The sequence below is a fragment of the Mangifera indica genome, unplaced genomic scaffold, assembly GCF_011075055.1.
Source record: "Mangifera indica cultivar Alphonso unplaced genomic scaffold, CATAS_Mindica_2.1 Un_0094, whole genome shotgun sequence".
NCBI lineage: Eukaryota > Viridiplantae > Streptophyta > Magnoliopsida > Sapindales > Anacardiaceae > Mangifera > Mangifera indica.
Genome location: NW_025401186.1, coordinates 41,996 through 68,540, shown reverse-complemented (window position 1 = coordinate 68,540; position 26,545 = coordinate 41,996). Strand labels below are relative to the sequence as shown.

The 26,545-nt window shown below is 33.1% G+C and overlaps 3 protein-coding genes across 5 annotated transcripts; all 3 read left to right on the top strand.

Moving 5' to 3' along the window:
- The first annotated feature begins 1,462 nt into the window (after positions 1-1,462).
- LOC123207692 lies at positions 1,463-3,617 on the top strand. Its single transcript, XM_044625165.1, has 3 exons — positions 1,463-1,628; positions 2,669-3,118; positions 3,213-3,617. The coding sequence occupies exons 2-3, from the start codon at positions 2,675-2,677 to the stop codon at positions 3,240-3,242; spliced, it is 474 nt and encodes a 157-aa protein (XP_044481100.1). The 5' UTR covers positions 1,463-1,628; positions 2,669-2,674; the 3' UTR covers positions 3,243-3,617.
- Positions 3,618-15,149: 11,532 nt separating this feature from the next.
- LOC123207688 (PTI1-like tyrosine-protein kinase 1) lies at positions 15,150-20,822 on the top strand. Of its 2 annotated transcripts, none has more exons than XM_044625159.1 (8): positions 15,150-15,432; positions 16,495-16,674; positions 18,102-18,355; positions 18,466-18,592; positions 18,696-18,969; positions 20,025-20,157; positions 20,256-20,342; positions 20,498-20,822. In XM_044625159.1, exons 2-8 carry the CDS (start codon positions 16,578-16,580, stop codon positions 20,633-20,635), a joined length of 1,110 nt encoding a protein of 369 aa, XP_044481094.1. In that variant the 5' UTR covers positions 15,150-15,432; positions 16,495-16,577; the 3' UTR covers positions 20,636-20,822. The 2 variants fall into 2 exon arrangements, with proteins under 2 accessions (XP_044481094.1, XP_044481095.1); XM_044625160.1 differs by lacking the exon at positions 15,150-15,432 and adding an exon at positions 15,557-15,725.
- Positions 20,823-22,890: 2,068 nt separating this feature from the next.
- Positions 22,891-25,889, top strand: LOC123207691. 2 transcript variants are annotated; one of them, XM_044625162.1, is made up of 2 exons: positions 22,891-24,417; positions 25,544-25,889. In XM_044625162.1, exons 1-2 carry the CDS (start codon positions 23,187-23,189, stop codon positions 25,594-25,596), a joined length of 1,284 nt encoding a protein of 427 aa, XP_044481097.1. In that variant the 5' UTR covers positions 22,891-23,186; the 3' UTR covers positions 25,597-25,889. The 2 variants fall into 2 exon arrangements, with proteins under 2 accessions (XP_044481097.1, XP_044481098.1); XM_044625163.1 differs by lacking the exon at positions 25,544-25,889 and adding an exon at positions 25,045-25,510.
- Positions 25,890-26,545: the final 656 nt, after the last annotated feature.

The window sequence follows — 26,545 nt, the reverse complement described above, 5'->3', positions numbered from 1 at the left end:
TAGGGATGAAATGATAAAAATTAAATTTATATTTTTTTATTATACTTTTCATTTTACTTTTCACTTCAATTTAATATTATTAATATTTTCAATCATTTCAGATAAATACCTTGTTATCATTGCAAATAGCAATAACTTGTGGTAAAGTGGATATGACTTACAGGCAATATATTAGCAATAAGATGACAATTTAAAAAAATAATTTAATTAATTAATTTCATAATTTGACAATAAATATTATAACATATTATTAATATGAAGATAAATAAAGTAATGTTAGTTTAACCAAATATAATACTAATTTATACTAAATAATTTTTTAAATATATTTAAATAAAATAATATTTTAATATTATTTTATTATTACTAACTAAACGTACAATTATCTATACATAACCAATTTTACTAAAGACACTTAAAATTCATATCCAAATATTGATAAGAAAAGATTAGTCAAGGAAAAATGCTCAATGTCAAGAAATATATAGAAATTGTGGGTGCATGTTTGCGAAAGAATTTCGTTGGCAAGTTCAAAACTGCAAGCTACTAAATTGATGATTACAGAATGATGATGTTGATTCTGAGCCCATTGGCCTTTTGAAGAAATCAAGATTAATTGGCCAACTTTCCTCATCCTAAATTATCTCATTTCAAGCAACCAAATCGAGTAAATACCCACCAGCAGAAATGCAAGAAAATCCACGCCTCCAAAACAAATGAAAATGGTTGAAAGTGCGGTGATCTTTTTACCGGACAAACTATAAGCCTTTATTTACAACAGAGTTGAGCAGTGGAAGTGAATTTTGAGAAAGGATTGAGCTACACCATGGCTGTTATCACTGTTACTGGTGATAGCATTATGCAGTGGAGCACTTTCCCATTCACTAAAACTCTCCAGTGAATAAACTGCCCAGCCCCCGTCTCTCCAATAGGTTGAATACACTTCAGGAATGTGTGCAACTCGCCAATAGTCTTCTCCTTCTTCATCGGCATGTCAAAAAACTCAAGCACTTTCAACTCGGTGAGATTCTCAATTCCCAACGGCACCTTCTGCAGCCACTTGCACCGCTGAATGCTAAGCTTTTCAATGCCCGACATTGCTCCCTTTTGTATTTCTACAAATCTAAGCTCATCGAACTTGTCCAGATCCAATTGCTTCAGCTTCTTGAACCCACCAGCCATTAAGCAGGGTGTGTCTCCGTCGTATACATGTAGCAGTTCGAGGTGAACAAGATTTGGAAGATTTTGCAAAAATACAGAGGATCTTCCTTTAATCAATAACAGGGTTAATATTTGAATTTTCTATAATTAATAGATGAAAAGTTATTTACATCCAACCTGGGGCGGAAAATAGTCGTTTGGCCCAACTCAAATGACGTAGCACATTTAATAATTGCAACTTACATCACACATGAGCCGAAAAACATAATTAAAAAGTATAAATCAAAAGTAACGTACCACTTCTTGCCCTTTTTTTTAAAATAAGCACATGCCTACAAACATTAAATAAATCTGATCTCTTTCTTCCTCTCGCGTTTCCAACCGTTTGATCCTCTCTCTCTTGTTCGTTTTGCTTATTATTTACAAGAAATTAACCAGATTGTTTTCTGAATCGACGTTTTCAAGAGGTATTTGCTGTTTCTCTGGCCTCAGTTTGTTTCTTTTGTGGATTGACTTCTTGTTGGTGCTTCGTAATTTATTAATTTGATGAAGTAGAAGTATGTGTTAATGAGATCTGCTTCTGGTATGATTCAAGATTTTGATTTCTTTCTTTGTTCCCTTGGGTGAGACACGTTTCTGCAATTAAAGATTTGTAGCTTTTGATTCTTTAAAAGTTGTTTGTTGGTTTGTTCAAACTTTTTGTGACCTTTGGGCATAGATATAGTCATTACATTGCAAAAGAAAGAAAAAAGAGGGAAGGGTTTTTGATATATTCGGAGGCTAATGAAAGATTTGAGTTCCACTCTTGAGGGAGGTTCTTTTTGATTTTCTGTAGTGTTAATTTGATGTATGTCCTTCGGAATTATAGATTCTTATTGGCCTTTAAGTTGTATGGAGCCGGCAGTTATCTCCATTAATAATAAATCAGATCAGTTTCTTGAGTTTCATTTATCTGAAAGTTTGTTAGACAGCTAAATCCTCTTTTCTGTTGCTAATTGAACTAGCAACAGTAAATGTGGAACCCTAATAAGTGTTACTGTCATCTGTATAAGCTAGTTAGTATTGTTGCTCTGTCAAATTGAGTTTTTGAAATTACAATGATGAAGAGAAATAAATTTTGATCAAGTGCGGAAATGCTCCATCAGTCATAAAATTTTAAATTGAGATAAAAGCTTCTAACAAACAAACACAGGTTTTGAATCTTGAGCAAGAGGCTTCAAACTTATTCATGCTTAACCTGTTTCTTATGTTAGTGTTAATCCCGATTTATTAGAAAATAATGGATATGAAAATTCTCTCTTTTTATTAGGTTATATGTTTGAATGTGAGTAATGAATAGTTTTGATTTAGTGCTAAATTAGGTTTTTAGTTAAGTGGAGATGGAATTCATATAAATTTCAATTTTTGATTCTTTACATAAATTTTTGTATTTAATTCTTTATTAGGGTGCATATATTATCTGTTGTACCTGACTGTGATTTGGTTCCATATTGGTGCTGTGCTGAAGTAATGCATGTTGCTGAAGAATTTGATGGAAGACAAGCAACTGGATTTTAATCAACCATTTCTATCTGTGAGGCGGTTCTCATCAACAGTGACCACCTCAGAAGCTGAGGTTAAAAGGAAAACAGTCAATACTGTTCCCAAAATACCTGCTCTCCCTGCTTACAAGTCAGAGTTGAAATCAGGTCCGATTAGGAACCCACGAACTATTCCTTTCGTGTGGGAGCAAATGCCAGAAAGGCCCAAGAATGATAGCAAATCACAAACTCAAGCTCCTGAGCAACCTCCCATTGTTCCAAAGCTTCCACCTGGAAGGAAATCATATAGTTGTTCTTTGTTTGGTACACTTAATTGTACAAGATTTCAGGGTTCCAAGTCTCCTTTAGTTGATCCCAAGTGGAAAACTATTGTCAAAACCTTGAATGTACACCATGGACATTTACGTTTCTCAGAGGTTATTTGCAACTTTCATTTCCATTTATTTTATCTCTACCAGAATGCAATCCAATTTAAGCTAAATTCTGGTATTCAATGTCTTTGTCTTTCAGGAACTACGTACACCTATTCTAGAAGCATAAAACAATAGAAACCTTAAGCCTATTGAATCATGTATACAGTTGGTTGTGAAGTCCATAATTTAAATGGCTTCAAGGCTTCTCAAAACACTTTCTCATCTCCTCGAAAAATTTTCTCCTCAAAGTCCGAGATGCTTCTTTCTATACTCAGTATACAGCGGGTAATTGTAAATCTCTCTGCCCATTTATATTCCTGTAATAAGAAGTTGCATTTAGTCCAAGAGTTAAAATTATGCCTACAAACAAACTGTATAGACTCTGTACAAACTGAGTTTCTAGCTTGTGATTGTTTACTTTTAATTCATGCTTCCTGGTGACACTGTTACCTACTTGTCATATGTTGACACCATGACAGGAAGCAAAATGTTCATGATGTGAGTTATCACCTCCACGCAAATAAGCATTTTGGATATTTTATTGGGAAGTACTATGTTGTTTTCTCTACTGGCAAAGGCGAGAGATCGCCATGAGAAGTTTGTGACCTTGTAATGGTTTTTTGCTGGAAGGGGTCTTGAGTTTGTCATAGTGTCATCAGGGTAGTATTGCCTATTCAATAAATCAAGGTGTTGATGACATTAGTCAGACCTTCAATGATATCACTCAACCGATCCTTATTAGGCATTATTAGTTGTACTTCAACAAGTGCTGCTAATTGGTTCTTAGCAATAGGCATAGGTCCATTTACTAGACACTTATTTGTTGCAATTCTCACATATTTTTCTAAAAGAAATTCTAATCACACAATAAGACACTTTTCTATTTGCATGGTTGTTTCATCAATCTCAATGATATCAATAATCATATTCTCTTTTGGTGGTAACTCCTCAAGAACACTTTAGTGGATTTGATATATGTGAAAGAGAAGGACACATAGAAGTAGGTTGTGGTGGTGGTGTTGGTTGAAAGAAACAAATGAAGCGAGCCACTCCTTGAAAATATTGGTTATTATTAGAGGCTTTAGATTTAGTATTATTTTTCCACATCTTAGGTTTATTTATCCATATGTTAAAGTAACATATTGGTTTACCTTCAACATCGAACATGTTCTTGTTTAAGATTTCAATTTTTCAAGATACTTTGTGCATATTTAGTTTTGGCATATTTAAAATATCAACATTGACAAACATCATTTTCATGTTTTGAGGTTGTATTATGTTCATATTTTATAATAAATGAAAAGTCAACACTAACAATGTAATCAAAATCTATACATGTTTATAATATGCAATGTTTTTTAGCAAACCCTAACTCAACATTTAATTTAACCGTCATTTCATCAATATATGCATATAAGTTAACATTATCTCATCAGGTGACAATGGGTTGTATAGTTAAACCTATAGATGTTCTTTTTCTTCTCGATGCTATGTTCTAAAAAAAAAATTGAAAAATCATTAATGATTTTTAAATGTTAAAAAAATTGAAACATATATCTAAAATTTTTTTTCTAAAATGTTAAATGATTTTTAAAAAAATTGTTAAAGGTTGAAAAAAAAAATCTTTGCCGATTATGCAACACCTCAAAAAGTTGGGCAACATTGCGCATGATATTAGACATTGTCACATAATGTCATGTATTAGTCTAAGGATGTTGCATAAGAACCCGACTTACTTTTATAATATAGGCAAAAACATTTCACTAAACATTACCTCTACAAATTCTGTAATTTGGGGAAAACGTAAATTTTTATGTGATTTTTCAAAGATTGTACATGACATTTTTAAATTTTAACAACAAACCAAATCAAAATTTTTATCCATATTACCGAAAACCAAAAAGACACTTTCACTCTATTATAGCCTAATATTCACAACTCATTCACCAAACAACCCTAAAATTCATCCAAAAAAAAAAGAAAAAAAAAAAAGCCTTGTTGTGACCTGAAGTCCCACATCACTCCTATGCAGTCTACTGAGCTTGTATATAAATAAGGGTCAGAAGCCCTTTACCCAAGAGACGCGTTTTAAAAATAAAACCGTGCGGGCCTGAAGCCCAAAACGGACAATAACTGTTGGGTTGTTATAACACGTTATCAACACGATTCACGATGGGGGGGGGGGGTGTGTTGTGACCTGAAGTCCCACATCGCTCTCGTGCAGTCTACTGAGCTTGTATATAAACAGGGGCCATAAGCCCTTTACCCAAGAGATACGTTTTAGGAACGAAACCGTGCGGGCTTGGGCTGTTTATAATACGTTATCAGCACGATTCGCGATTGGGGGGGGGGGTGTTGTGACCTGAAGTCCCACATCGCTCCCGTGCAGTCTACTGAGCTTGTATATAAACAGGGGCCAGAAACCCTTAACCCAAGAGACGTGCCTCAGTGGACAAATCCGTGAGAGCTAATAGGCTCAAAGCGGACAATATCTTGTAGGCGAGCCTGAAGTCCCTTTACCTACGAAACGCGTTTTAGGAACAAAACCGTACGGGCCTGAAGCTCAAAGCGGACAATATCTGTTAGGCTGTTTATAACACGTTATCAGCACGATTCGCCATGGGGGGGTGTGTTGTGACTTGAAGTCTCACATCGCTCCCGTGCAGTTTACTGAGCTTGTATATAAACAGGGGCCAGAAGCCCTTTACCCAAGAGACGCGTTTTAGGAACAAAACCGTACGGGCCTGAAGCCCAAAGCGGACAATATCTGTTGGGCTATTTATAACAAGCCTTACTTTTTAAAAAAATATAAAAAAAATCTTCAACATATTTATGAAATTTATATTATATAAAACAAAATAAACAAAAGCAAATATTCTTTCCTATTTTATAGATTGAATCTTACTTTAAACGTAAGAAATGAACACTAAACGATAAAAAAGTTGAATAAACAAAGTAACATAATGAAATTGTCTTTTATATATATATATATATATATATATATATATATATATATATATATATATATATATATATATATATACATACATATACGAAGACATTTTTGTCAAACCTCAATTAATTAAAAATAAAATTATGTATACTTATTTTGAGTATATAAATAGTAAACACATTTAATATATATTATCATATGATTGAGTTATTTTAAATTAAGAATAAAATAATACTTAATTATGTGATAATATTTTTAGAATTGTTTTGAACATTTCCTGTCTGGGACCATTTATGTTAGTACCTTCATGAGCTTTGCCCAAAGGCTTTTGTTTAACATTCAAAATCCTTGCAGGTGGAAGCTTTGGGCAATGGGGGGTTGCTCAGGAGCTTGGGTTTGTGATTTGCTTTCATTCTTGGGCCTTTTTGGCGTTTGCTCCCATACGAAAGGAATAGTTCTTGGGTTCTTGATTGGACTGATTTCAACTCTGAGTTGTAAGCAGGAAGAGCAGGTATTTTGGGAACAATATTGACTATTTTCCTTTTAACCTCAGTTTCTGAGGTGGTCACTGTTGATGATAACCGCCTTATAGATAGAAATGGTTGATTAAAATCCAGTTGTTTGTAGCAGAGCACCAATATGGAACCAAATTACAGTCAGGTACAATAGATAATATATGCACCCTAGTAAAGAATTAAATATAGAAATTTATGTAAAGAATCAAAAATTGCAATTTATATGAATTCCATCTCCACTTAACTAAAAGCCTAATTTAGCATTAAAGCAAAATTATTCACTACTCACATTCAAATATACAACCTAATAACTAATAAACCAGGGTTAACACTAACATAAGAAACATGTTAAGCATGAATAAGTTTGAAGCCTCTTGCTCAAGATTAATCCTTTCATGATGTCAAGCAATTGCATATTGTGGATGAGAAGGCAATATTGGAACCTAAAATCATGGAGTTTATTCATTCCAAAAATCTATCTTCTCCTAACACAGTTGCACCGTGTATGTAAATTGATGTAATAGATAGTTCCACAGAGGATCATGTACAATTTGATTAAACTGACCACTATAAAAGTGGTTGGAAGTGAGAAGTTTGATCTGGCTTAACAAACTGAACTGCAAGGGAAATTAAGCAATCAAGATTCTCATGGAATCATTCAGGATTCTACTTTATTAACCAGATCAAAAATGGCTGATGATGGAAAGACTGACTCTCAAAGCCAACCATTTAGTACCGAGGAAGTGTCTCATGGCTTGATCACGTTTAAAACCAGTTCACTAATTGTTAATCTATACTAATGCCCTGGTAACATGACCATTATCATCACTCGCACTAATATCATCTCAAGATATTCAACTGGAGACATTGAGTATGTCTATTATGTGACATTATTGCTTAATTAATGTTACATCCGTATGGAACAATTTGATAATCCAGTCTTGCTTATTAAATGAATTATCTAGATAATTTACATACGTACTTTATATTAAAGCAAAAAGGCAGTTTACATATATAAACAAAAAACACTTTCTTTTATTAAAAAATCATTATTACATATATATAAGATGAAATTTCATAAAACTGACAGCATAAATGACTCATAAGCATACGCTAATAAGAACAACATGATAACCATACTCAGTTAAATTAAAATATCATCAAATTGTCAAAAATCACATAACAAAATATAGAGAAGGTTCATTGACTTACCTTTCCAACGACGATCAAGCAAGTCTTTTCATAAATTACTAATGGCTCTTTGTGTTCCTTGACTTCAAAGTCCTCAAACTCCCTCAATTTTCTTTCTAGTTTTTTGAATATAAAGTGAGTTCTGATAAGTCAAATGCCTTTGCATTCTTTTATTTTTTCCAGAAATGCACAACACATTGTTGTGTGCCATTATACACATAAGTGTGCTTACTATTGCCCGTTAATGATAATTTTTGAAATCAATATGAATCAGTTTTTTATCTAAGATTCAAATATATTGACTACACATAGGTGGTATTCCCTTATACACAAGCATGTGTTTCTCTCAAACTTAGTCCTTTTCATGCACCTTATGAGAAATGACTATTCTACCCTTATCAACACACACACAGGCGTTTAAACTCTCTCATGCAACCATACACATCCAAAATCTCATAAAAACAATATAATAAGTGCTATAAGAGGCAAATGATGAAATTAACCTTAGACACACTTGTGGGTGTTACACTTTGTGGTTAAGTGTTTGACATTTTAGTAAGTTAAGGTCGAGCATTAGTGACTATCAAGATTTTTATAGCTTTTTAGTATTCCAGAAAGGAAATGAGAACATATCTCGATGGATTTCATTGTTTGGTTGTCAATGGTTAGAAGTACATTTAATGTCTTATAGGTTATAATTGATAAATTAACCAAATGGCACATTTCATAGTAGTTAAGGATACCACTAGTACAAATTAGTTGGATTAAATATATGTTTAGGAGATAGTCAAATTGCATAGTGTACCCAAGACAATAGTATCAAACAAGGATACAAGATTTTTATCGACATTTTAACAAAGTTTGTTGAGGTCATTGGGTATGAGGTTAACATTTCAATACAACCTATTATCTCCAAATTGATAGACAGATTGAGAGCATCAATCAAGTGATCATAGATATGTTAAGGGTGTGTTACCTGAATAAAAGGATGAGTTAAATATGACATTATGTAAAGACCTATAACTATGCGGGCCTTGGGCACGACATGATCGGTAACCCTAATAGGTTGCATCACAATAGGCCTGACCTAGCATAACACAACCTATTACCGTGTTTATATACGAGTTAATATGTTATAAAATTTAACTATAGGAAATATTATGGTGGTAATTATACCAAAGAGCAAAACATAAAATCGCATAAGGACCCAATTAGCCTGAACAATATAATGGGCCAAAGAGACATACAAGGATGACTCATGATATATGATAACCCCATAGCAAGATGGATCCAACTAGGATTAAAAAAAAAAAACAATGAGAACCTATATAATTCCAATGGCATAGGACCTCCAAATGATAACCCAATAGAGGCATGCCTATAAGGTTGGATTCACTTTGAACTAAGCCTGAATAAGGCTCACTTTCATATTAGTTTGAATTCAAAAGAGTCAATTTAAGATCGATTTAAAATTGATACCCAAACTCGACTAGAAAATAATTTAACTTGTGATTGTATTTTAGCTAGTTGAAATTTGAATGTTCAAATCAATTCCAACTTGGTCTGTTAATGACATGAACTTAATCATTCGTTTGAACTTAACTAATTTTATCTGAACTCGAATCCAAAATGAACTTGCACATGCATACTCTTTACACTCTAAAACCTTTTTAACTTTTAACAAAGCAAGCAAGCACACGAATGCTAGCTAAAATTACTATTTTGGCCTTTATGTATTAAGATTTAGAAAACACACATCTACCATGAGGATTAATGCCAAGCATGATTGGCCATGAGTTTTCAACATCAACAAGAAGAAAGTTCCATAAATCCCCAAACTTTTAATAAATGATAAAATTCTTCTCAAAATCTTGAAATTAAATTATCCATGCAAAAATTTCAATTATCCCTCATTGCATATAATTATTACAATAGACTCCTCATTTTGCATATTGGGTAGAGGTGACATAGCCCACTACTATAGTGGCTCATGCTCAGGCCCAGTCTTTTTTTTTTTAATAATCAAATTTGCATATTTTGAAAATTAAAATAATTGTTTTACGAGATAAAGGCCTAATATGGCATGACTTGGTTGTTCTAGGTCGAGTCATGAGCTTTCATTTATTAGGTCCACACAGGCACGATCCAACCTATCAGCATAACAAGTCGTGCTGCTATCGGCATGACTCGTTGACACCTTTGATATTGGGTAAAAAATATTTGAATTAGATGTACTTAACTATTAACTATTGGATTTGTCCATATGTATCCAATCAATCAACCTAATAAAAACAAACATAAAGAAATGGTAGAATTTTAAATTAAGAGATTGATTTTGGTTTTTGAGTTCATACAGTTTAGTTTGTAGTTTGATTTTGATTTTGGTTTTTGAGTTCATAAAGAAATGGAGATAAATTCGTCATTATATTTGATTACATTATTTAGTTACATTAATGTTGGACCTTTAGGTGTATTGATTATGTCAAAATTAAGTTTAAAGTTGTTAATTAATATTTAATAAGCTAATTAAGTCTATGACATAAAATTCTTATGATTGAAAGATAGGCAAAATTTATGCTTTTAACTTTTCAAATGAGGGATGTCTATCCCTAAATGTAGGTCACTGGTTCCTTTGCTTGCCTAATACTTATCCTTACAAGTTTGGAGCTCTCAATAATTTTTGCCAAATAGATAGGGATGCCCATCTCTATGATAGGAACACTTATCCGTATGATTGGGATGTCTATCCCCTTTCATGGGATGCCCATCTTTTCACATCTAAAGTATTCTGAAATTCTGAAGGTGCAAGGTAAAATGCTCGTCCCAAAAAAAGAGGCACTCGTCCCTCGAGTGGTGTATTTCAAAAATTTGACCGTTGGATGTCTGATTTAAAGCTGTTAAGTTAAAATGTGTAAAATGATGTCTGTCTCTCAAAATAGGACACCTATCCCATCATGTTTTCAAAGTCAAAACATCATTATCGAAGCTCAACGAATACATTATCCCAGCCAATGGTCATTTGAACCATTCTAGCCATCAAAGACTATAAATTGAAGACTCTTTGATGGGGAATAGGTTAGAGATCTTATACTCTTTTCTTTTCCAAAATTCTCTTCAAAAGCTTACAACTCATATCATTGAGAGACACACTGCACTTATTCTTTATATTAGCTTTTGTAGAGGCACATAAATCTAAATTTTCTGTAATCAAACTCTTGTGAGTGAAATCTCGAATAAACTATTATTGTGTATGCAATCTCGGATAACTAGTGTACGTGGATGAAATCATGGCGGCTTAGAAGAGAAAGCTCTGAACCATTATAAACTCATAAGCATTTCTATCTCTCTCTCTTAACTTTATGTTTTACTTGAGTGTTGAATGATTTGATAAGTTATTGAGTATTGTTTTTGCTTAATTGATTGTGAATATTGTTGAATCAATTGTGTGATTGTGTTTAATTGCACATTTTATCTAAATGGATTTTATTTGGTTTAAAGTTTTTTAAATAATCCTATTCACCCCTTCTAAAATTATTAGCCATTTGGGGTTTTTGCAATTGGTATCTGAGTTGGGACTCTAGGTTGTAAAATCTAACAATTTTTAAAGTTTAAGATCATTCAGAATGGCTAGCATATCTAACCTGGTTTTTGGCAAAGGACATAGTATTACAAGACCACCATTTTTTTGTGGGTCAAATTACACTAAATGGAAAATTATGATGAAACTTCACATTCAATCCATAAATAATAAGTTATGGAAAATAATTGAAAACGGTAACTTTGTATCAAGGGACTTTAGAACAAACTTGCCTAAAAATGAAGAAGATTTTAATGAGGAAGATGAAAAATTGATGAGTTTGAATACAAAGGCTATGAATATGTTGTTTTGTGCGTCAGACTCAACTGAATTTAATCGTATTTTCTCATGTGATTCAGCTCAAGAGATGTGAATTATCCTTCAAATCATTTATAAAGGTACAAGTCAAGTGAAGGAGTCCAAAATCGAGCCTTTGTTTTGGGAATATGAGTTGTTCGAAGTGAAGTCAGGAGAAGATATATCCAACATTTACAAAAGGTTCTCAACCTTGGCAAATGATCTTAGAGGACTTGAAAAGAAGTTTGAGACCATTGAACTAGTCAATAAGATTCTTCAATTATCGCCAAAATCATCGAGCATGAAAGTGACCGTTATTGAAGTATCAAAAGGCTTGAGCAAAATGGGCATGAATGAGCTTATTGGAAGCTTATTGACATCTGAGATAAAGAAAAAGCCTAAGGAGGTTACTAAACTAAAGAAGAATATTGCCTTGAAGATAGAAAATGATAATGATGATTTTTCAACGAATAAGGAAAATGTGAATCTTCTTGCAAGGAAATTCAAAAAATTTCTTTGAAGAAGCCAAGGCAAGAACTTCTCCAAATCAAAATACAAGTAGGATAGTAACAATGAAATTATATGCTATAAATGCAAGAGGCTTGGCCATATCCGATAAGAGTGTCCTAAACTCATAAAAAGAAGGAAGGAGAAGAAGTTCAAAAAAAAGGTGTTTACAACCACTTGAAGAGGAAACAATAATTCAAGTGATGAAAGTGAGTTAGAGCACGAAAGAGTCAATCTATGCTTTATGGCCATAAACGAATTAGAGGAAGAGAGAAACAACTATAACTCTTACTATTTTAGTGAATTGTAAGAAACATTTAATTGTCTCATGGATAAATACAAATGCATATGTGCTAAAAATAAATCATTAAGAAAACAATTGACGTGCATTAAAAATAATTATGAAAATCTCATGAATGTGCATGCTAAGATGAAGAAAGAACTTGAATTAGCTAGGAATGAAAAGATTTTAGCATCAAATGAGTTTGAAAAGCTTAAGAGTAAAAATGATGCATTACATGTGAAAATATATAACTCAAATGAGATTTTGGATAAATTCAAAATAGGCATAAAAAGATTAGATAAGATGTTTGCATCTTAAAGGTATGCATTAAACAAAGAAGGCCTAGGGTATAGTAGAAATAATCCTTTTATAAGATTATATAGACCATTAAATAATGATCATTCATTGTATTTAAAATATAGGTTTTGTGTTTTTATCAGTCATAATGTTGGAAATTGTCCAATAAGGAATGACAAACCATTTAAAATAAAAAAAAGGTTTGGGTTCCTAAAGGGACATTGAAGACTAGCCTTGATGGATCTAAAACCATTTGGGAACCAAAGAAGTCTTAAATGTCCTTATAGGTGTGCCTTGTAGCATTGGAATCAAATGTTGCAAAATGAATAGCTATGTAAGACACATATCCATGTAATGGAGATAAGAGTTCTAAGGTACTTTGAAAGTTATAATTTTTTCAAGATGAGAGCTTAATGTGTCAAGTACATAAATTTTTCTCTTAGTTCAATAAGTATATAAGTATGATTGTTGGTTGGTTGTTTGAATATGTGTATTTGAGCTTGGTTGATTGATTGAAATTAAAAGAGGATGCCCGTCCCTTAAAATAGGACACCCATCCCATTGTGTTTTCGAGGCTAAAACATCATTATCGAAGCTCAACGAATACATTATTCCAACCAACGATCATTTAAGTCATTCTAACCATCCAAGACTATAAATCGAAGGCTCTTTAATGTGGAATAGGTTAGAGAATACTAATATAAAATCTTATACTCTTTTCTTCTCCAAAAGCTTACAACTCATATCATTGAGAGATACTATGCACTTATTCAGTGTACTAACTTTTGTAGAGGCACTTACATCTAAATTTTCTATAATCAAACTCTTGTGGGCAAAATCGAGAATAAATGATTGTTGTGGGCGCAATCCTAGATAACTAGTATACGTGAACGAAATCTCAAAGAAATATTGTAAAAAGACTATATCTTTACAAGGGGAATTGCAAGCAGGTTGCTTAAATAAATGAATGTAGAAGGCTTAAAAAAGAAAACTCCGAACCACTATAAATGCATGACATTTTTATCCCCCTCTATTTAATTTATGTTTTACTTGAGTGTTGAATGATTTGATAAATTATTGAGTATTGCTTTTTGTTTAGTTGATGTGAATATTGTTGAATCAATTGTGTGATTGTGTTTAATTGCACATTTTGTCTAAAAAAATTTATTTGACTTAAAGTGTTTTTAAGTAATCATATTCACTATTTCTAGGATTATTAATCATTTAAAGTTTTTCAATTAAGATGATCTTAGAATTGGTAATTATTTTTACATCCACCTTTTCAAAATTTTATTTTTTACTGGTTATATTTTGTATAATACAAATGATGTTGATAGAGGAGATGGATCATAAGATATAAGATAATATTATCTCATGGTAATTACTAGGACTAGAGGTGGATTCAAACCGAACCGACTCCGAACATAGGTTAGCTCGAGTTCGGCTCCAGAGGTTTTGAAGGTGGCTTGAGTTTGTCAAGCCAATTTAAAGAAAGGTTCGAGTTCAACTCAAAAAATAAAAATAAGATTTGTGGCTTAATTCAAGTTTGTAGCTCGAATATACAGCTAGAGTTTGTGACAACAATTCATAGCTTGAATTTATAAACTTGTTTTTTGTTACTTTAAAACCCAAATTTGATTTGCAAAACACATAAACAAATGCTCAAAATGTTCATATTCATGAAGCCAAAAAATTTAATTGGCAAAATATAAATGGAATAATGAAAAAACAACAATAAGATATCATGTACACAAGGTATCTAAATCTTCTAACAATCAACCAAAGTCTTATGGCTAACCACCAAACTTATAAACAATCAAACAAACTTAAATATGAATCTCTAATGAATTAATTAACGAATAAAAATATTAAGATTGCAATTAGATTTTTTACTATTGAAAATGAAAATATGATGCATTGTAACCACCAGTGACAACAGGACAGATGCATGATAGGAATAATGGTTGGTTGAGATGAAATTTCAACAACTGTAACAACTATCATTCTAGTGAGATAATGTGATAAAAGATTTGAAGAAAAAGAGAGATCAAGGTGGATTTATGTTTGTTTGCTTATTTTGAGTCTCAAAATGATGATGTTTGAAGATAAGAAATGACAATAGAGACGGGATGAAAGTAAGATATTCGTAGGTGTTTTTGAAGATAAGAAATAACTGTGGAAGAAGTCGATATATTTGTGGGTGTTTTTGAAGATAAGAAATGATAGTGGAAGAAGTTGAAGTTTTTTATGTGAAGAGTGAAGACAGAACGAGAGAGAAAATGTCAGGGTATATATTTGTTATGACTATCAAATTCAATTCATTTTTCAGTTGAATCATATATTATGGTTTGAATTTGATTTGAATTTATAAAAAATAAATTTAAACCAAACTAATCTAAACTAAGCTGAGCTGGTTTCCAAGATTGAGCCAACTGGGCTCATATCCAAGGCTAACCGGGACAAGTTTCTCTTGGAGAGAAGGAGAGAAAGGACCTCCGAAGAAATTAGAAAAGCCGCGTTGTAGCCTGTCTGTCTCTTCCAAAAATTCATCTCTTTTTTAAATAGCAAAGCAACCCACCCGTCTCTCTCTGTCTCTCTCTTTTGGCAAATCAAAACAGATATACACATTCAAAACCAAAGCTAGCTCTCTCTCTGATTAAACTTCCTTGCTAGTTTTTTATAGCCCAGATAATTCAGGTACGCTTTCCCTTTCATTTCGCTTAAGATCTATGGCTCCTCGTTCTTTAACATATCTGTCTTTCTTTCTTTTATTTCCCTCTCCCCCTTTTTTTGGGTTGTGTTCTCTTTTCCTTTTTCCCCATCTTTTGTTTTCTCATCTGGGGAGATAGGATTCATCCTTTTCATTGTCCCCAATTCCGTTGGGGGACCTGATTGTTGTGTGTTTTGTGTGTGTGAGTGTTTTTCCTTTTTTAATCTTTGGTTTGGGTCGACTGCCGATGGACTGTGATTGTCAACGGCGTGGTTTAGGGGTAAAAATTAATGGTTTTTTTTGTTTTAATTTGTGGAAATGAATTGAATTTATACCATTAATTTGGGGGATAGTTAACGGGTCTCTGTTTTTTTTTTTTTTTTTAATAATTCAATGTGTGTTATGACTTGGGTTTTTACCCTGAAATGTAAAGTTCAGGGTTAAGAATTAATGGCTTTTTTGGTTAATTTGTGGCATTGAATTGAATTTATGCCATTAAAATTGGGGAGAATCAATGGGTTTCTGTTATTTATTTATTTTTTTGTTTTGATTTATGCAGTGAATTGGGCTTTAACGCCGTGTTGTTTGAATTTTGCCTTTGATTGAGATGCTCAAAAATCGAGTTTCATATGATTATTCAGTTGAATTAATCTCTTACGTTTGATATTATTCCCCAATCAATTTCAGTAAATGTATATAAGTTTGAATGATTATCTACATTTTGTTGTTTTATCTTATGCAAGTTTTACATTGTTGTTAATGATTAACTATGACCTCAATTTCGATGTTCGTGTATTAGGAAACTAATAGTTTAAATGGTAAATGGTAAATGGTCGTTCCAAAATAATATTTTCTTTTGTAATTTGGTTGGGGCCTATTAGCTGTGAAGGGTAGTCATAACAATCCTAATGGAATAATTTAATATTTATTTTATGGAATTTACTTTTTATTCTATATTTTATTGTGGAACTTTTGGAATTCTTCTTTGATGTTTGCGGAGTTTTTTAGGTGTTTCTGTTGAATTGCTGCTAATATATATGGCTATGCAGGCACATGTAGCACCTCCTCCTGGTTACTTGTACGTTTGGTGAATAGTCCTGAATGCAATCACGATTTGAAGAAGAAAGTGAGGATGCGCCGGTGGCTTTGCTGTACTTGTCAAGTTGAGGAGTCTTACTCACCACATGAAAACGAGCGATTGAAAAAAAGCCCAAAGGATTATCAAGATGGTATGCGTTAGTTTTGAAGTCTCATTTTATATTCACCTTTATAGTTCCTATAACTAGATTTAAAAAAAAAAAACAGTATGTCTATTGATTGGTATTTGAGGCTGTTTGAAATAATAATGTTTGGTTCCATTTTATTTTTTTTGTGCATATCATGTCTATTCTGTTGATTCCTCCATAGTTACTGTTTTAAATAAATTTTTGACAAATCTGAATATGGAATTGGCACACATCATGATGTTTCCGTACTGAATATGCGGTGTTTCCCATACAAAGAGATCACAATTTCATCTAGAATTGTATTAGGGTTTGACATACTGACTATGTAGTGTTTGCCACACACCATGGTGTTACTGCCAAACCAAAATCCTATATTGGCTCTATTTGCGAGTTTAAATAGACACCTTGAAGATCAAAATTATTTTTTATTTGCAAATACAATTACAATTGAAAGAATATCAGTTGATAAACTAACAGAGGTTCAGAATGAAGAAGTATGTTCTATACAAATTACTGAGTTTTTACTGTATGTTTTGGAAGCATATTGGTTCATCTTCAACTTGTGATAGAAAAGTCTGGATTTTCTGTCCAGCTTGTTTGTGGTGGCTTCTTTATTTGTATTTTCCATAAATTAATTCTTGATCTGTTTGTGACAGTCACTGATCACCTTTAGTTAAATTGTTCGCTTTTTACTTAGAAGTTTGACTGAGCATACATTTAATCGGATGATTATAATGTTCAAATGTTATGCTAATGCTATCCTAGCAAATTGCTAGAGAGAAATTGGTGAAGATGATAGCTATTTTGACATATATATTGGTGTTCTTATCAAAGGATGTTTGGAGTGAGTTATTTATGCTAACTATAGTTTTTTCTGCTTCCTCACTTGAATATGTTAGTCATTTGTAAGAACTTAACTGAGAAGATATCCTATTTTCGTTGCAGGAAAATGGAAATCACATGGATTATTTGTTGGGTTAGATTTAATTTTTTTAGTTGAGTAGAAGGCTTCTTTAAATTCTATCAGTGATGAATGGTTAGTTTAAATCTGTATATGTGTATATAATCTTTTTGTTTTTTATGAGGAAATTTTCTATAGATGTTATTGTTCACCTTTCTAAATTTTCCTAGATGATTTTTTCCTATGTATGTTGTAAAAGTATCTAAAATTCAGAATATATTCTTATTTATATACTGATTGCTGAAGTTACTGTGAATGAATAGAAATTAGTTTTAAGAGACAGTCTTGAATCGCCAATCACATATTGGATTCTCATACTTTTCTATAAATATATATATATATATATATATTTGACATATTTAAGAGATAACATAAATTTTACTTGGTGTTATAGATAGAAATGCATGTTTAGTATTTTTAGGTATTTGGTATAACGTTTTCCCCATCTCAACTATTTTCTGCATTTTAGGGAACCACAAGTCCAAGGTTTCAGCTCCTGCTAAACCTGAAGTGCAAAAGGCGGCACCGCCACCTATTGAAGTGCCAGATTTATCTTTGGATGAACTGGAAGAAACTACTGACAACTTTGGATCAAAGGCATTAATTGGTGAAGGATCATATGGAAGAGTGTATTATGCAAACTTAAGTAGTGGAAAAGCTGTTGCTGTAAAGAAGCTAGATGTTTCATCTGAGCCTGAGACAAATGCTGAGTTTTTGACTCAGGTATATCTAAAATTTTACAATGATAGGTCTCTTTTTGTTCATTTTGTTGTTATGACAAGAAAATGAATTCTTTAGTATATTCCTTAATTTTTTCCAACCATCGAATGCAGGTTTCAATGGTTTCAAGATTGAAGCATGAAAATCTTGTTGAGTTGCTTGGTTACTGTGTTGACGGAAATCTCCGTGTGCTTGCATACGAGTTTGCAACGATGGGATCTCTTCATGACATATTGCATGGTATATGGTGTCATCTGGCTTACTCTTAACAATTTGGAGTAGCTTTCATGAATTAAACGCGAGAAAATGTTTTCCACTGATTTGAGCATGTGGGCAATTGCAGGTAGGAAGGGTGTTCAAGGAGCACAACCAGGTCCAGTGCTTGACTGGATGACACGGGTTAGAATTGCAATTGATGCAGCAAAGGGTTTGGAGTACTTGCATGAGAAGGTTCAACCTTCTATAATCCATAGGGATATCAGATCAAGCAATGTGCTTCTCTTTGAAGATTTCAAGGCCAAAATTGCAGATTTTAACCTTTCAAATCAGTCTCCTGACATGGCTGCTCGTCTTCATTCTACTCGTGTTTTGGGAACCTTTGGCTATCATGCTCCAGAGTAATCCTTCTAAGAATTCTTTTGTTCTATTATTATTTGTAATGTTTCTTCTTGATTATTTCCTTGGTTGAATCCTTGATTAAATTCATTGCTGCTAAGTTTCAAACACAATGTATTGCCTGTGATTTGACCTGGACCAGTTTTTGTTTCTTTCCAATGCCTTTTTCTTTTTGGTTTGTTTGTCTGCATTACTTATTCGTAGTAGAACAAAGTTGCCCAGAGTTTAACTTCCTAAGATACTGGCCTGTATAAAATTCAGGGTAAAAGGACTATGAAGAATGGACCACGCATTAGCAGAAGTACCTTTAGAAGAACTAAACATATATTGTAGTTTTTGGTAATATCTTTTTCATCTGAAAGATAAAAAAAGTTGTATGTAATACATATTCTCATTATTGAAACCTCTGCCTTCCTTTTTTTCATTATTCTCCCTCACTGTTTTTGGAATAGGAAGAGGAATAGAAAACAAGAATTAGGTGAGGATAAGCTGTGGGGCAATAAATTTCTTGCTCTGGGATAAAACCATTTTGAGTGTCTTAGATAGATCTTAATAGAGGTCCCATTGTTAGTATATCATAGTTATATTGACATTGTAGTTTCATCTTTGTTAAGGTAAGTATTGACTTTTGTAGCCTAATCATTTGATGTAGAATGCATTTTATTCAAATTGATGTTTAGTATGCATCTAACTGTTTGAGAGCGTATGGTTTTTATAGTAGCATTCTTTTGGGGATTCCTTTGACCAGAGTAATAACCTAATATGATTGAAAATGGAAGATCTAAACATGTTAGTTCAGATACGTGATTGATTTTTGTCCCTTAGTACACCTTTTTATAATAAAAACAGTTTTAGTGTTGCTCTTGGTGATGTACTTAGCAGTAGTGCAAACATATGGACCATTTTGTCTGGCACAGTGCTATCTTGATATATTTTTCCCATGGCAATGCCCATTTTGTCATTTGAAATTTACATTATCATCTTTTAATCCTAGTTTTTAAAGACACATTTATTGTGGGTGGTTAACTAACTTGTGGCTTGGAAAACTGAATTGCAGATATGCAATGACTGGACAATTGACCCAGAAAAGTGATGTTTACAGCTTTGGAGTTGTCCTTCTAGAGCTTTTGACAGGAAGGAAACCTGTTGATCACACTATGCCTCGTGGGCAACAGAGTCTCGTTACCTGGGTCAGTCCGTTTGTCTACTTTTACATCATTATGATTCTCTTTGTTCTCCCAGTTCTCTTTGCCTGTGATTTGAGCTGATAAACTTAATCATTGTTAAGGCTACTCCGAGATTAAGTGAAGACAAAGTTAAACAGTGTGTGGATCCCAAGCTAAAAGGAGAATATCCTCCCAAAGGAGTAGCTAAGGTATACATCTCTCTCCTACATTAGAATCATGCACTCTTGCAGAATTTTCCTTGATGGGTTGAGATGCTTGATTACATTTGCATTGAAACATTGCAGCTGCCATTTCCGTTTTGGTGATCATATCACTGACAAATATTCTCATATATTTATTGCAGCTGGCAGCTGTTGCAGCATTGTGTGTGCAGTATGAAGCTGAGTTCCGGCCTAATATGAGCATTGTTGTGAAGGCTCTTCAACCACTTCTGAAGTCACCAGCTCCAGCTCGAGCTCCAGATCCAGATCCAGATGCCTAAAAGGCAAATAAACTCAATTTCTCCAGTTGTTTGAAATTCTGCAGCTTGTTTGCATTTTGTCTCCATATATATTTTTTAATTTTTCATATAGGAGAATTTATTTCATATAATATGAGAGCAGATTTGTAGGATTGGATTGCCCTTTTAATATAAGTTATATAACATTTGCCCGGTGCCGTTGCTGGTATGATGCCATGCTGCTGATGTCTATTTTTGAAGTCCTGAATTGTTGACAATGAACTGGGTTTGTGGATATTTCTTATCGTGTTCTTTCATGTTCATACTCATTTATGGACCCCTCTTTCTTTCAACGACAATTGAACTCTATGATGTATTATCTTTCGCCATTCCTGCATGGCTCGAGGATTGAGCATTAGGGTTTTTTCGCGTATCAGGTGTGCATTTACTAGTTTGTGCCTGGAGTCATGTGGGAATTCTTGGTATATCAACATTTTTTTAACAGACTATTAGTAAAACATGTAAATATATAAATATTTTAAATCCAGACTGATGCTATTACCTCATTTAGAGTTTAGGGATTGCTAGAGTTATAAATGAGCACGCTGCTTGCTAGCTATTTATTGGGCTCTAGTGTTGTCGAGTTTGACTAATTTGAGTATTTTATTGGAGTCGAGCTGAAGCGGTTTGAGCATTATATTTGAGTCAAACACAAGTTACTGTTGTTCGGTTTGGTGATCTTGTGAGATTCAGTTCAAGTATAATATTATATATCTCTTGAAGTTTAAAACTTTTGTATTTACATTTTTTAAATTTAACTTTAATTTTGAATACCAAGAATAATTGATAAATAAATAAATTATAAAATTTGAATATAATTTTTTGAGTTGAGTTCAAATTTATATATAGTTTAAACATATGTAAATAACATTAAGTCTTGTGTATTATAATATATAATTTTATATATAAATAATTATATGTCATTATGATGTTAAATGTTTTGTGATATTAGGTATTATTTTATCTCTGATTTAAAATTATTAAATTAAATGATGATATATCATTATTTATATATAAAATTATGTACATTATAATTATTTGTATACATACCATTACTTATTATAATATAATTTGGCTATTTCCCATCTAAGGTTTGGTGTAAACTCAACTTCTCATCCATTAACTATCGAAAATCTAAATACTCACAATTTTATTAAATTTTACTATTACTATCAGGGGTAAAATTGTTATTTAATAAAAATATTTAAAAAATTATAAATTCATTACATTCCCCCCCCCCCCCCCCCCCCCCCCCCCCCCCCAGGTTTAAAAATTAACAATTTCTCCCTATCTTCTCCTCACCCAAAGTTTGAAATATCACTATTTCCCCCCTATAAGTTTTGTCTTTTTCCCTTATCGTTTCTCTAACGATCGAAACTAGCCAACTTCCACCCTCGTATCTCTCCAAGAAGGATAAATTGTCGACTGACAATTTGTTGGCAAGGCAAGGATCCGTGTATCCACTGATATATGTGATGCACGAATTTGTGTGTCACACGGATTTGTGTCTTGCCTATGAATCATCGGTTGACCTCTTGTTCGCCGACGATTCCTCCTCATCCAAGAGATGGGAGAGAGAAGGTTGGTTGACTCTGATTGCTAGAAAAATGGCAAGAGAGAAAATGCAAACCCTAAGGGAAAAATAGTAATTTTTCAATCTTCGGGTAAGGAGAAGGTGGGGGGAGGGGAATTATTTGTTTTTAAACTTTGGGGGAAAAATGTGAAGAATTTATAATTTTTTAAATATTTTTATTAAATGATAATTTTATTCTCGATAATAATAATGAAATTTAACAAAAGAATGAATATTTAAATTATCGATATTTAATGGATGAGAAGTTGAGTTTATATCAAACCTTGGGTGGGAAATGGTTGTTTGGTCATACAAATCCATTTAAATTTGAGTGACATGTAATATAAATTATTATCCTTTCTTCAAATTTTTATTATTATTCAAAATGTTATTCCTATAAATAATTTTAATCAAAAAAATTCCCCAACGCAAAAATATAATATGCAATTTTATTTGAAAATAAAAAAACTTTAATACCCTGCAAATTTAATAAAAAAAAATCATAAATAATATATATAATTAATGATATATTATATATAATTAAATAATTAAAAATTAAAAATAAAATAACAATAAAGTTTTTTTTATTTTAATTTTCTTAACGGTTTGTTGGGAAATAAATCCGAAAGCTCCTCAAAGGTGGTTATAATCTGACCCCGCATTCTCCTACTGCACACTAGAAACTGGTTTTCACTTCTTACTTTTTACAAAGGGTTTTTATATTTTTGTGCTCTCTCTCGCCAAATTATCATTTGTCTCTACCAAATTATAGAAGGCTGATGATAAACACCCTGCTTTCAATCCAATAACCCCTCAATTTCATCAAGAAACTCCCACTCTGCACCATCTAGAAGAACAAGAACAAAAACGGTTCGCTTTTCTCTCTTCTTTTGCCTCGCAAGATTCACTACAGTTCTCTGATAATACTTATTCAACTCCAAGAAAAGAAGACCCCTCACCATGGAGGCCTGTTGCAGTTGCGTGAAGAAGGCGGCTTGTTCTTGTGGTAAAGATGAATGTGAGAGCGGTGTCAACTTTAGTGAAGAAAAACAAGAACTTGCTCAAGAATTGTTGGGTTCTGGTGATGAAATGGTCACTGTTTGTGATTTGGTTTCTGGGTTCGCTTGTTTTGAAGAAATAGAGATGGTCTGTGAGAAAAAGGCCAAAGCTTTTGGTGTGGAAGTTGAAGAAACAGAGAATAGTGAACTGGATTGTGCTGCTGATTTTGAAAAGATTCTGGCAGATTCTGTGAAACTTGAAGTGGGTTCCTCTGGAATTCAAGAATGTAATGAAGTCAATGAAATGGAATTTGAGAATGGAGGTAGGATGGTTTCTGAATTTTCTGGAATTGAAGGCACTGGGGTGCTTTGTGATAGAAAGGTGCAGGTTTTTGGTTTGGAAGTTAAAGGAAAGCTGAATAGCGAGGTGTGTTGTATTACCGATTTTGAAGAAACCTCGAAAGATTCTGTTAAACTTAAAGTGGGTTGCTCTGGAATTCAACAACGTGATAAGTTCAATGAAGAGGAGTCCGAGGTTAAAGTTGAGACGAGTTCTGTTGTGCAAGGTGATAATGAAGATATAAAAGAAAAGAAATCTGAAACTCTGTTGGAGGCCAAGAAGAAGAAGTTATTGGCTGAACTTGAAGTTTCTGGTCTAGCTAGTCAAGAAGGGCGCAAACTGGTGGAAAATAATGGTGTGAGGATTGACGCTGCAATAGTAAGTGATGTGACTGTTAGGCCCTCTCTTAAGATTGAAGTAATTGATGATACAGCATTGATTGAGACTGTTAGGGTTCCTAAGGTGATAGAGAGGAACAGGAAGAAAAGAGAGAAGGAACAAGGCGTGGATGGAAAGAAGGCAAGAAGATCGAGAAGGAAGGAGAAAGATGTGAAAAAGGCTTTGGAGATGAGCGAAAATGGTAATAGTTTGGCTGATAATGTGGACGGTCAAGATGGTGAGTTAAGGCATGGAAAACAAGAAAAAATTATGTACTCAAGGAAGGAGATGGAAGCCCTGAGATTTATCAACATTGCGAAACAGCGGAAAATGTGGAGGGATATATACACTGGACTTGGACCTGTGGTGATGACTGAGTATGATGACCTGTCTAGCTTCAAGCATCAGAAGCAGATCTTGAATTTTGATCAGAAGCAGAACGTCTCAAGGAAGCCAGAAACTGACGGGATTCTTGGTAAGTTTCATTGTCTGCTAATTTTAATTTTTCAAGTATCTTAAGCTCTATCAGTTATTATTGTGTAAAGACATGCCATCTTTTTTTCTTAATTTATTGTATATTTATATTTTGTATCTAAATGAGTCTTTGGCATTTATGATAAGTTCTACAATAGCAGATTATGATGATAGTGTAGAGTACTCACTGATTTGATGGTTTTATATTACGAACAAGCACATAGTATTAAATTTAGTTCTTCTGGTGGCATTTTGCATATGATTTTGTGCCTAAGTCTCAAATAACTTTGCTTAAGTATGGAAGGGGATATTGAGCTGATCTCGTTTATATTATATAGTTTCTTAGAATTGGGAGTAGTTTTCACTGAAAGCTTAGTCTATATAAACAGCCTGTGATGTAGTCATGCTGCATCTGGCAAGAATACTCTGGAACGTTCATAATTCTCTAAGAAGCTGATAGAATATGTTACACACTGCTTCTGGCTGATGCTTATTACTCAATTTTTCTCTTTCTTTTTCTAACCTGACATGAGGTGCCTGAAAAGTGAAAGAATGTGTAGAAATAGTCAGCTATGTCATTGTGTGAAATTGAAGGAATATTCTCTGAACTTTGTGTGGTTTTAAGAAGAGCCTAGGAACACTAGAAGCAGCTTTGATGACATTGGTGCCAAGTAAGACTGCATCGACATTCAGCAAAAGTTGAGCTTGCAAATTTGCCACTCCTAACATTTTGTTAATCTTTTGTTTGTTTGTGGAATAGAGACGAGATCCAATTTAAAATTATCAACCAGGAAATTTTTTGAAAACCATTTTGGGCTGTTGTTAGAAGGAAAGCTGTAATTTTTCCTAGTGCATCATTTAATTTGTTTTTTTTTAAATCTCCCTTCCATTTATTTTGTTTCAGCTAAGATCTCAATTGACATTTATAGTGTACATCGTTTGACCATGATTTGCTATTTTATAGCACTGGGATGATAGTTTTCTGTGAATTTTTCCTTTAAGGTCTTCTTTCTTCTTCTTCCTTTTGGAGTCCATATATCTTTGTGAATTTTTTCCTCCATCCCTTCTTGTATTGGGTCCTAGCTCTTCATTTGTCATTTTGATGGGATCATTTTCTGTTGTCACAGGTGTGGTTGCTGCAAGGGGAAGAAGGAGCCATTTCAATATCTTTGTGCATTGAAGAGGGGCCCAAGGCAATTCTTATGTGCAACATATTCAAAGTCTCTTATTTGTGTACTTAGCACATTATATCTGTCTTGTTTACAAAATTGTGTACAGCGTTTGTACATAGATATTCTTACTGTCAGCTAGTTTGGATTTTGTGGGAACATGTGTTGGTGTTATGGATGATAACACAAAAATTCGTTTGTAACTGAAACTAATGTAGTAATGATACTTGTGAATGAAATTCAAATTTTGATTGTCACGTCAATAAAAAATGATTCTTGTAGCTAGCACTGTTACTTGAGTTGATGTTTGATCTTTCTTTGTCTTGAACTTCTTAGATTCTAGAATTTCACAATTGCTTCTAAATTTTCTATTAATTTCAGGGAAAGAAAACTTGGATTTTGAAGCAGAGTACATGGATGATTGTGAGGTAAATGTGGATAACCTGAATCCTGGTTGTAGTACTAGTACCGAGGGTGAAGGTTCATATATGGTCCAACAAGTAGAGTGCAGTGAAGATTATGACAGTGGTGAAGATTATTCTAGCATTCGGAGACCTGCATTTTTTTGTAGCATTCGGAAATAACTTTTCTTGATCAATTTGAATGTAATTCTCCTAAGCCTCTAAATCACAAATAATTCCCCACACAAACATGACTTGGGAAAATGAAACAAAGTTGGGCAGTGAATCATCAATGTTCTGTTGGAACTTCAAAATTTCTTCTGTTCTTTGATGGTCAAAGAGACATACAGGGACTTTAAACTTCAAGTTAATTTGCTGATAGATTGATGGCCAAAGAAGAACTAAACAATTACCCCCTTAAATTATGTACACATAGGAACTAAATATATGTATAGACACAACACACAAAGTATTTGGTGAATATTTGGCCTCATGGGCACGCATTTCTGGTTTTCCTTTCAGTTCCAAAAGATCACATATCAACCAGAAAAGTTTATCA

Coding starts and splice junctions, on each gene's coding strand:
- LOC123207692 (XM_044625165.1), top strand. CDS start 2,675: ATGTTGCTGAAGAATTTGATGGAAGACAAGCAACTGGATTTTAATCAA. Junction 3,119..3,212: donor GACATTTACGTTTCTCAGAG/GTTATTTGCAAC, acceptor TTTGTCTTTCAG/GAACTACGTACACCTATTCT.
- LOC123207691 (XM_044625162.1), top strand. CDS start 23,187: ATGGAGGCCTGTTGCAGTTGCGTGAAGAAGGCGGCTTGTTCTTGTGGT. Junction 24,418..25,543: donor AGAAACTGACGGGATTCTTG/GTAAGTTTCATT, acceptor CTGTTGTCACAG/GTGTGGTTGCTGCAAGGGGA.
- LOC123207688 (XM_044625159.1), top strand. CDS start 16,578: ATGCGCCGGTGGCTTTGCTGTACTTGTCAAGTTGAGGAGTCTTACTCA. Junction 18,593..18,695: donor TCTTCATGACATATTGCATG/GTATATGGTGTC, acceptor GGGCAATTGCAG/GTAGGAAGGGTGTTCAAGGA. Junction 18,970..20,024: donor TTTGGCTATCATGCTCCAGA/GTAATCCTTCTA, acceptor ACTGAATTGCAG/ATATGCAATGACTGGACAAT.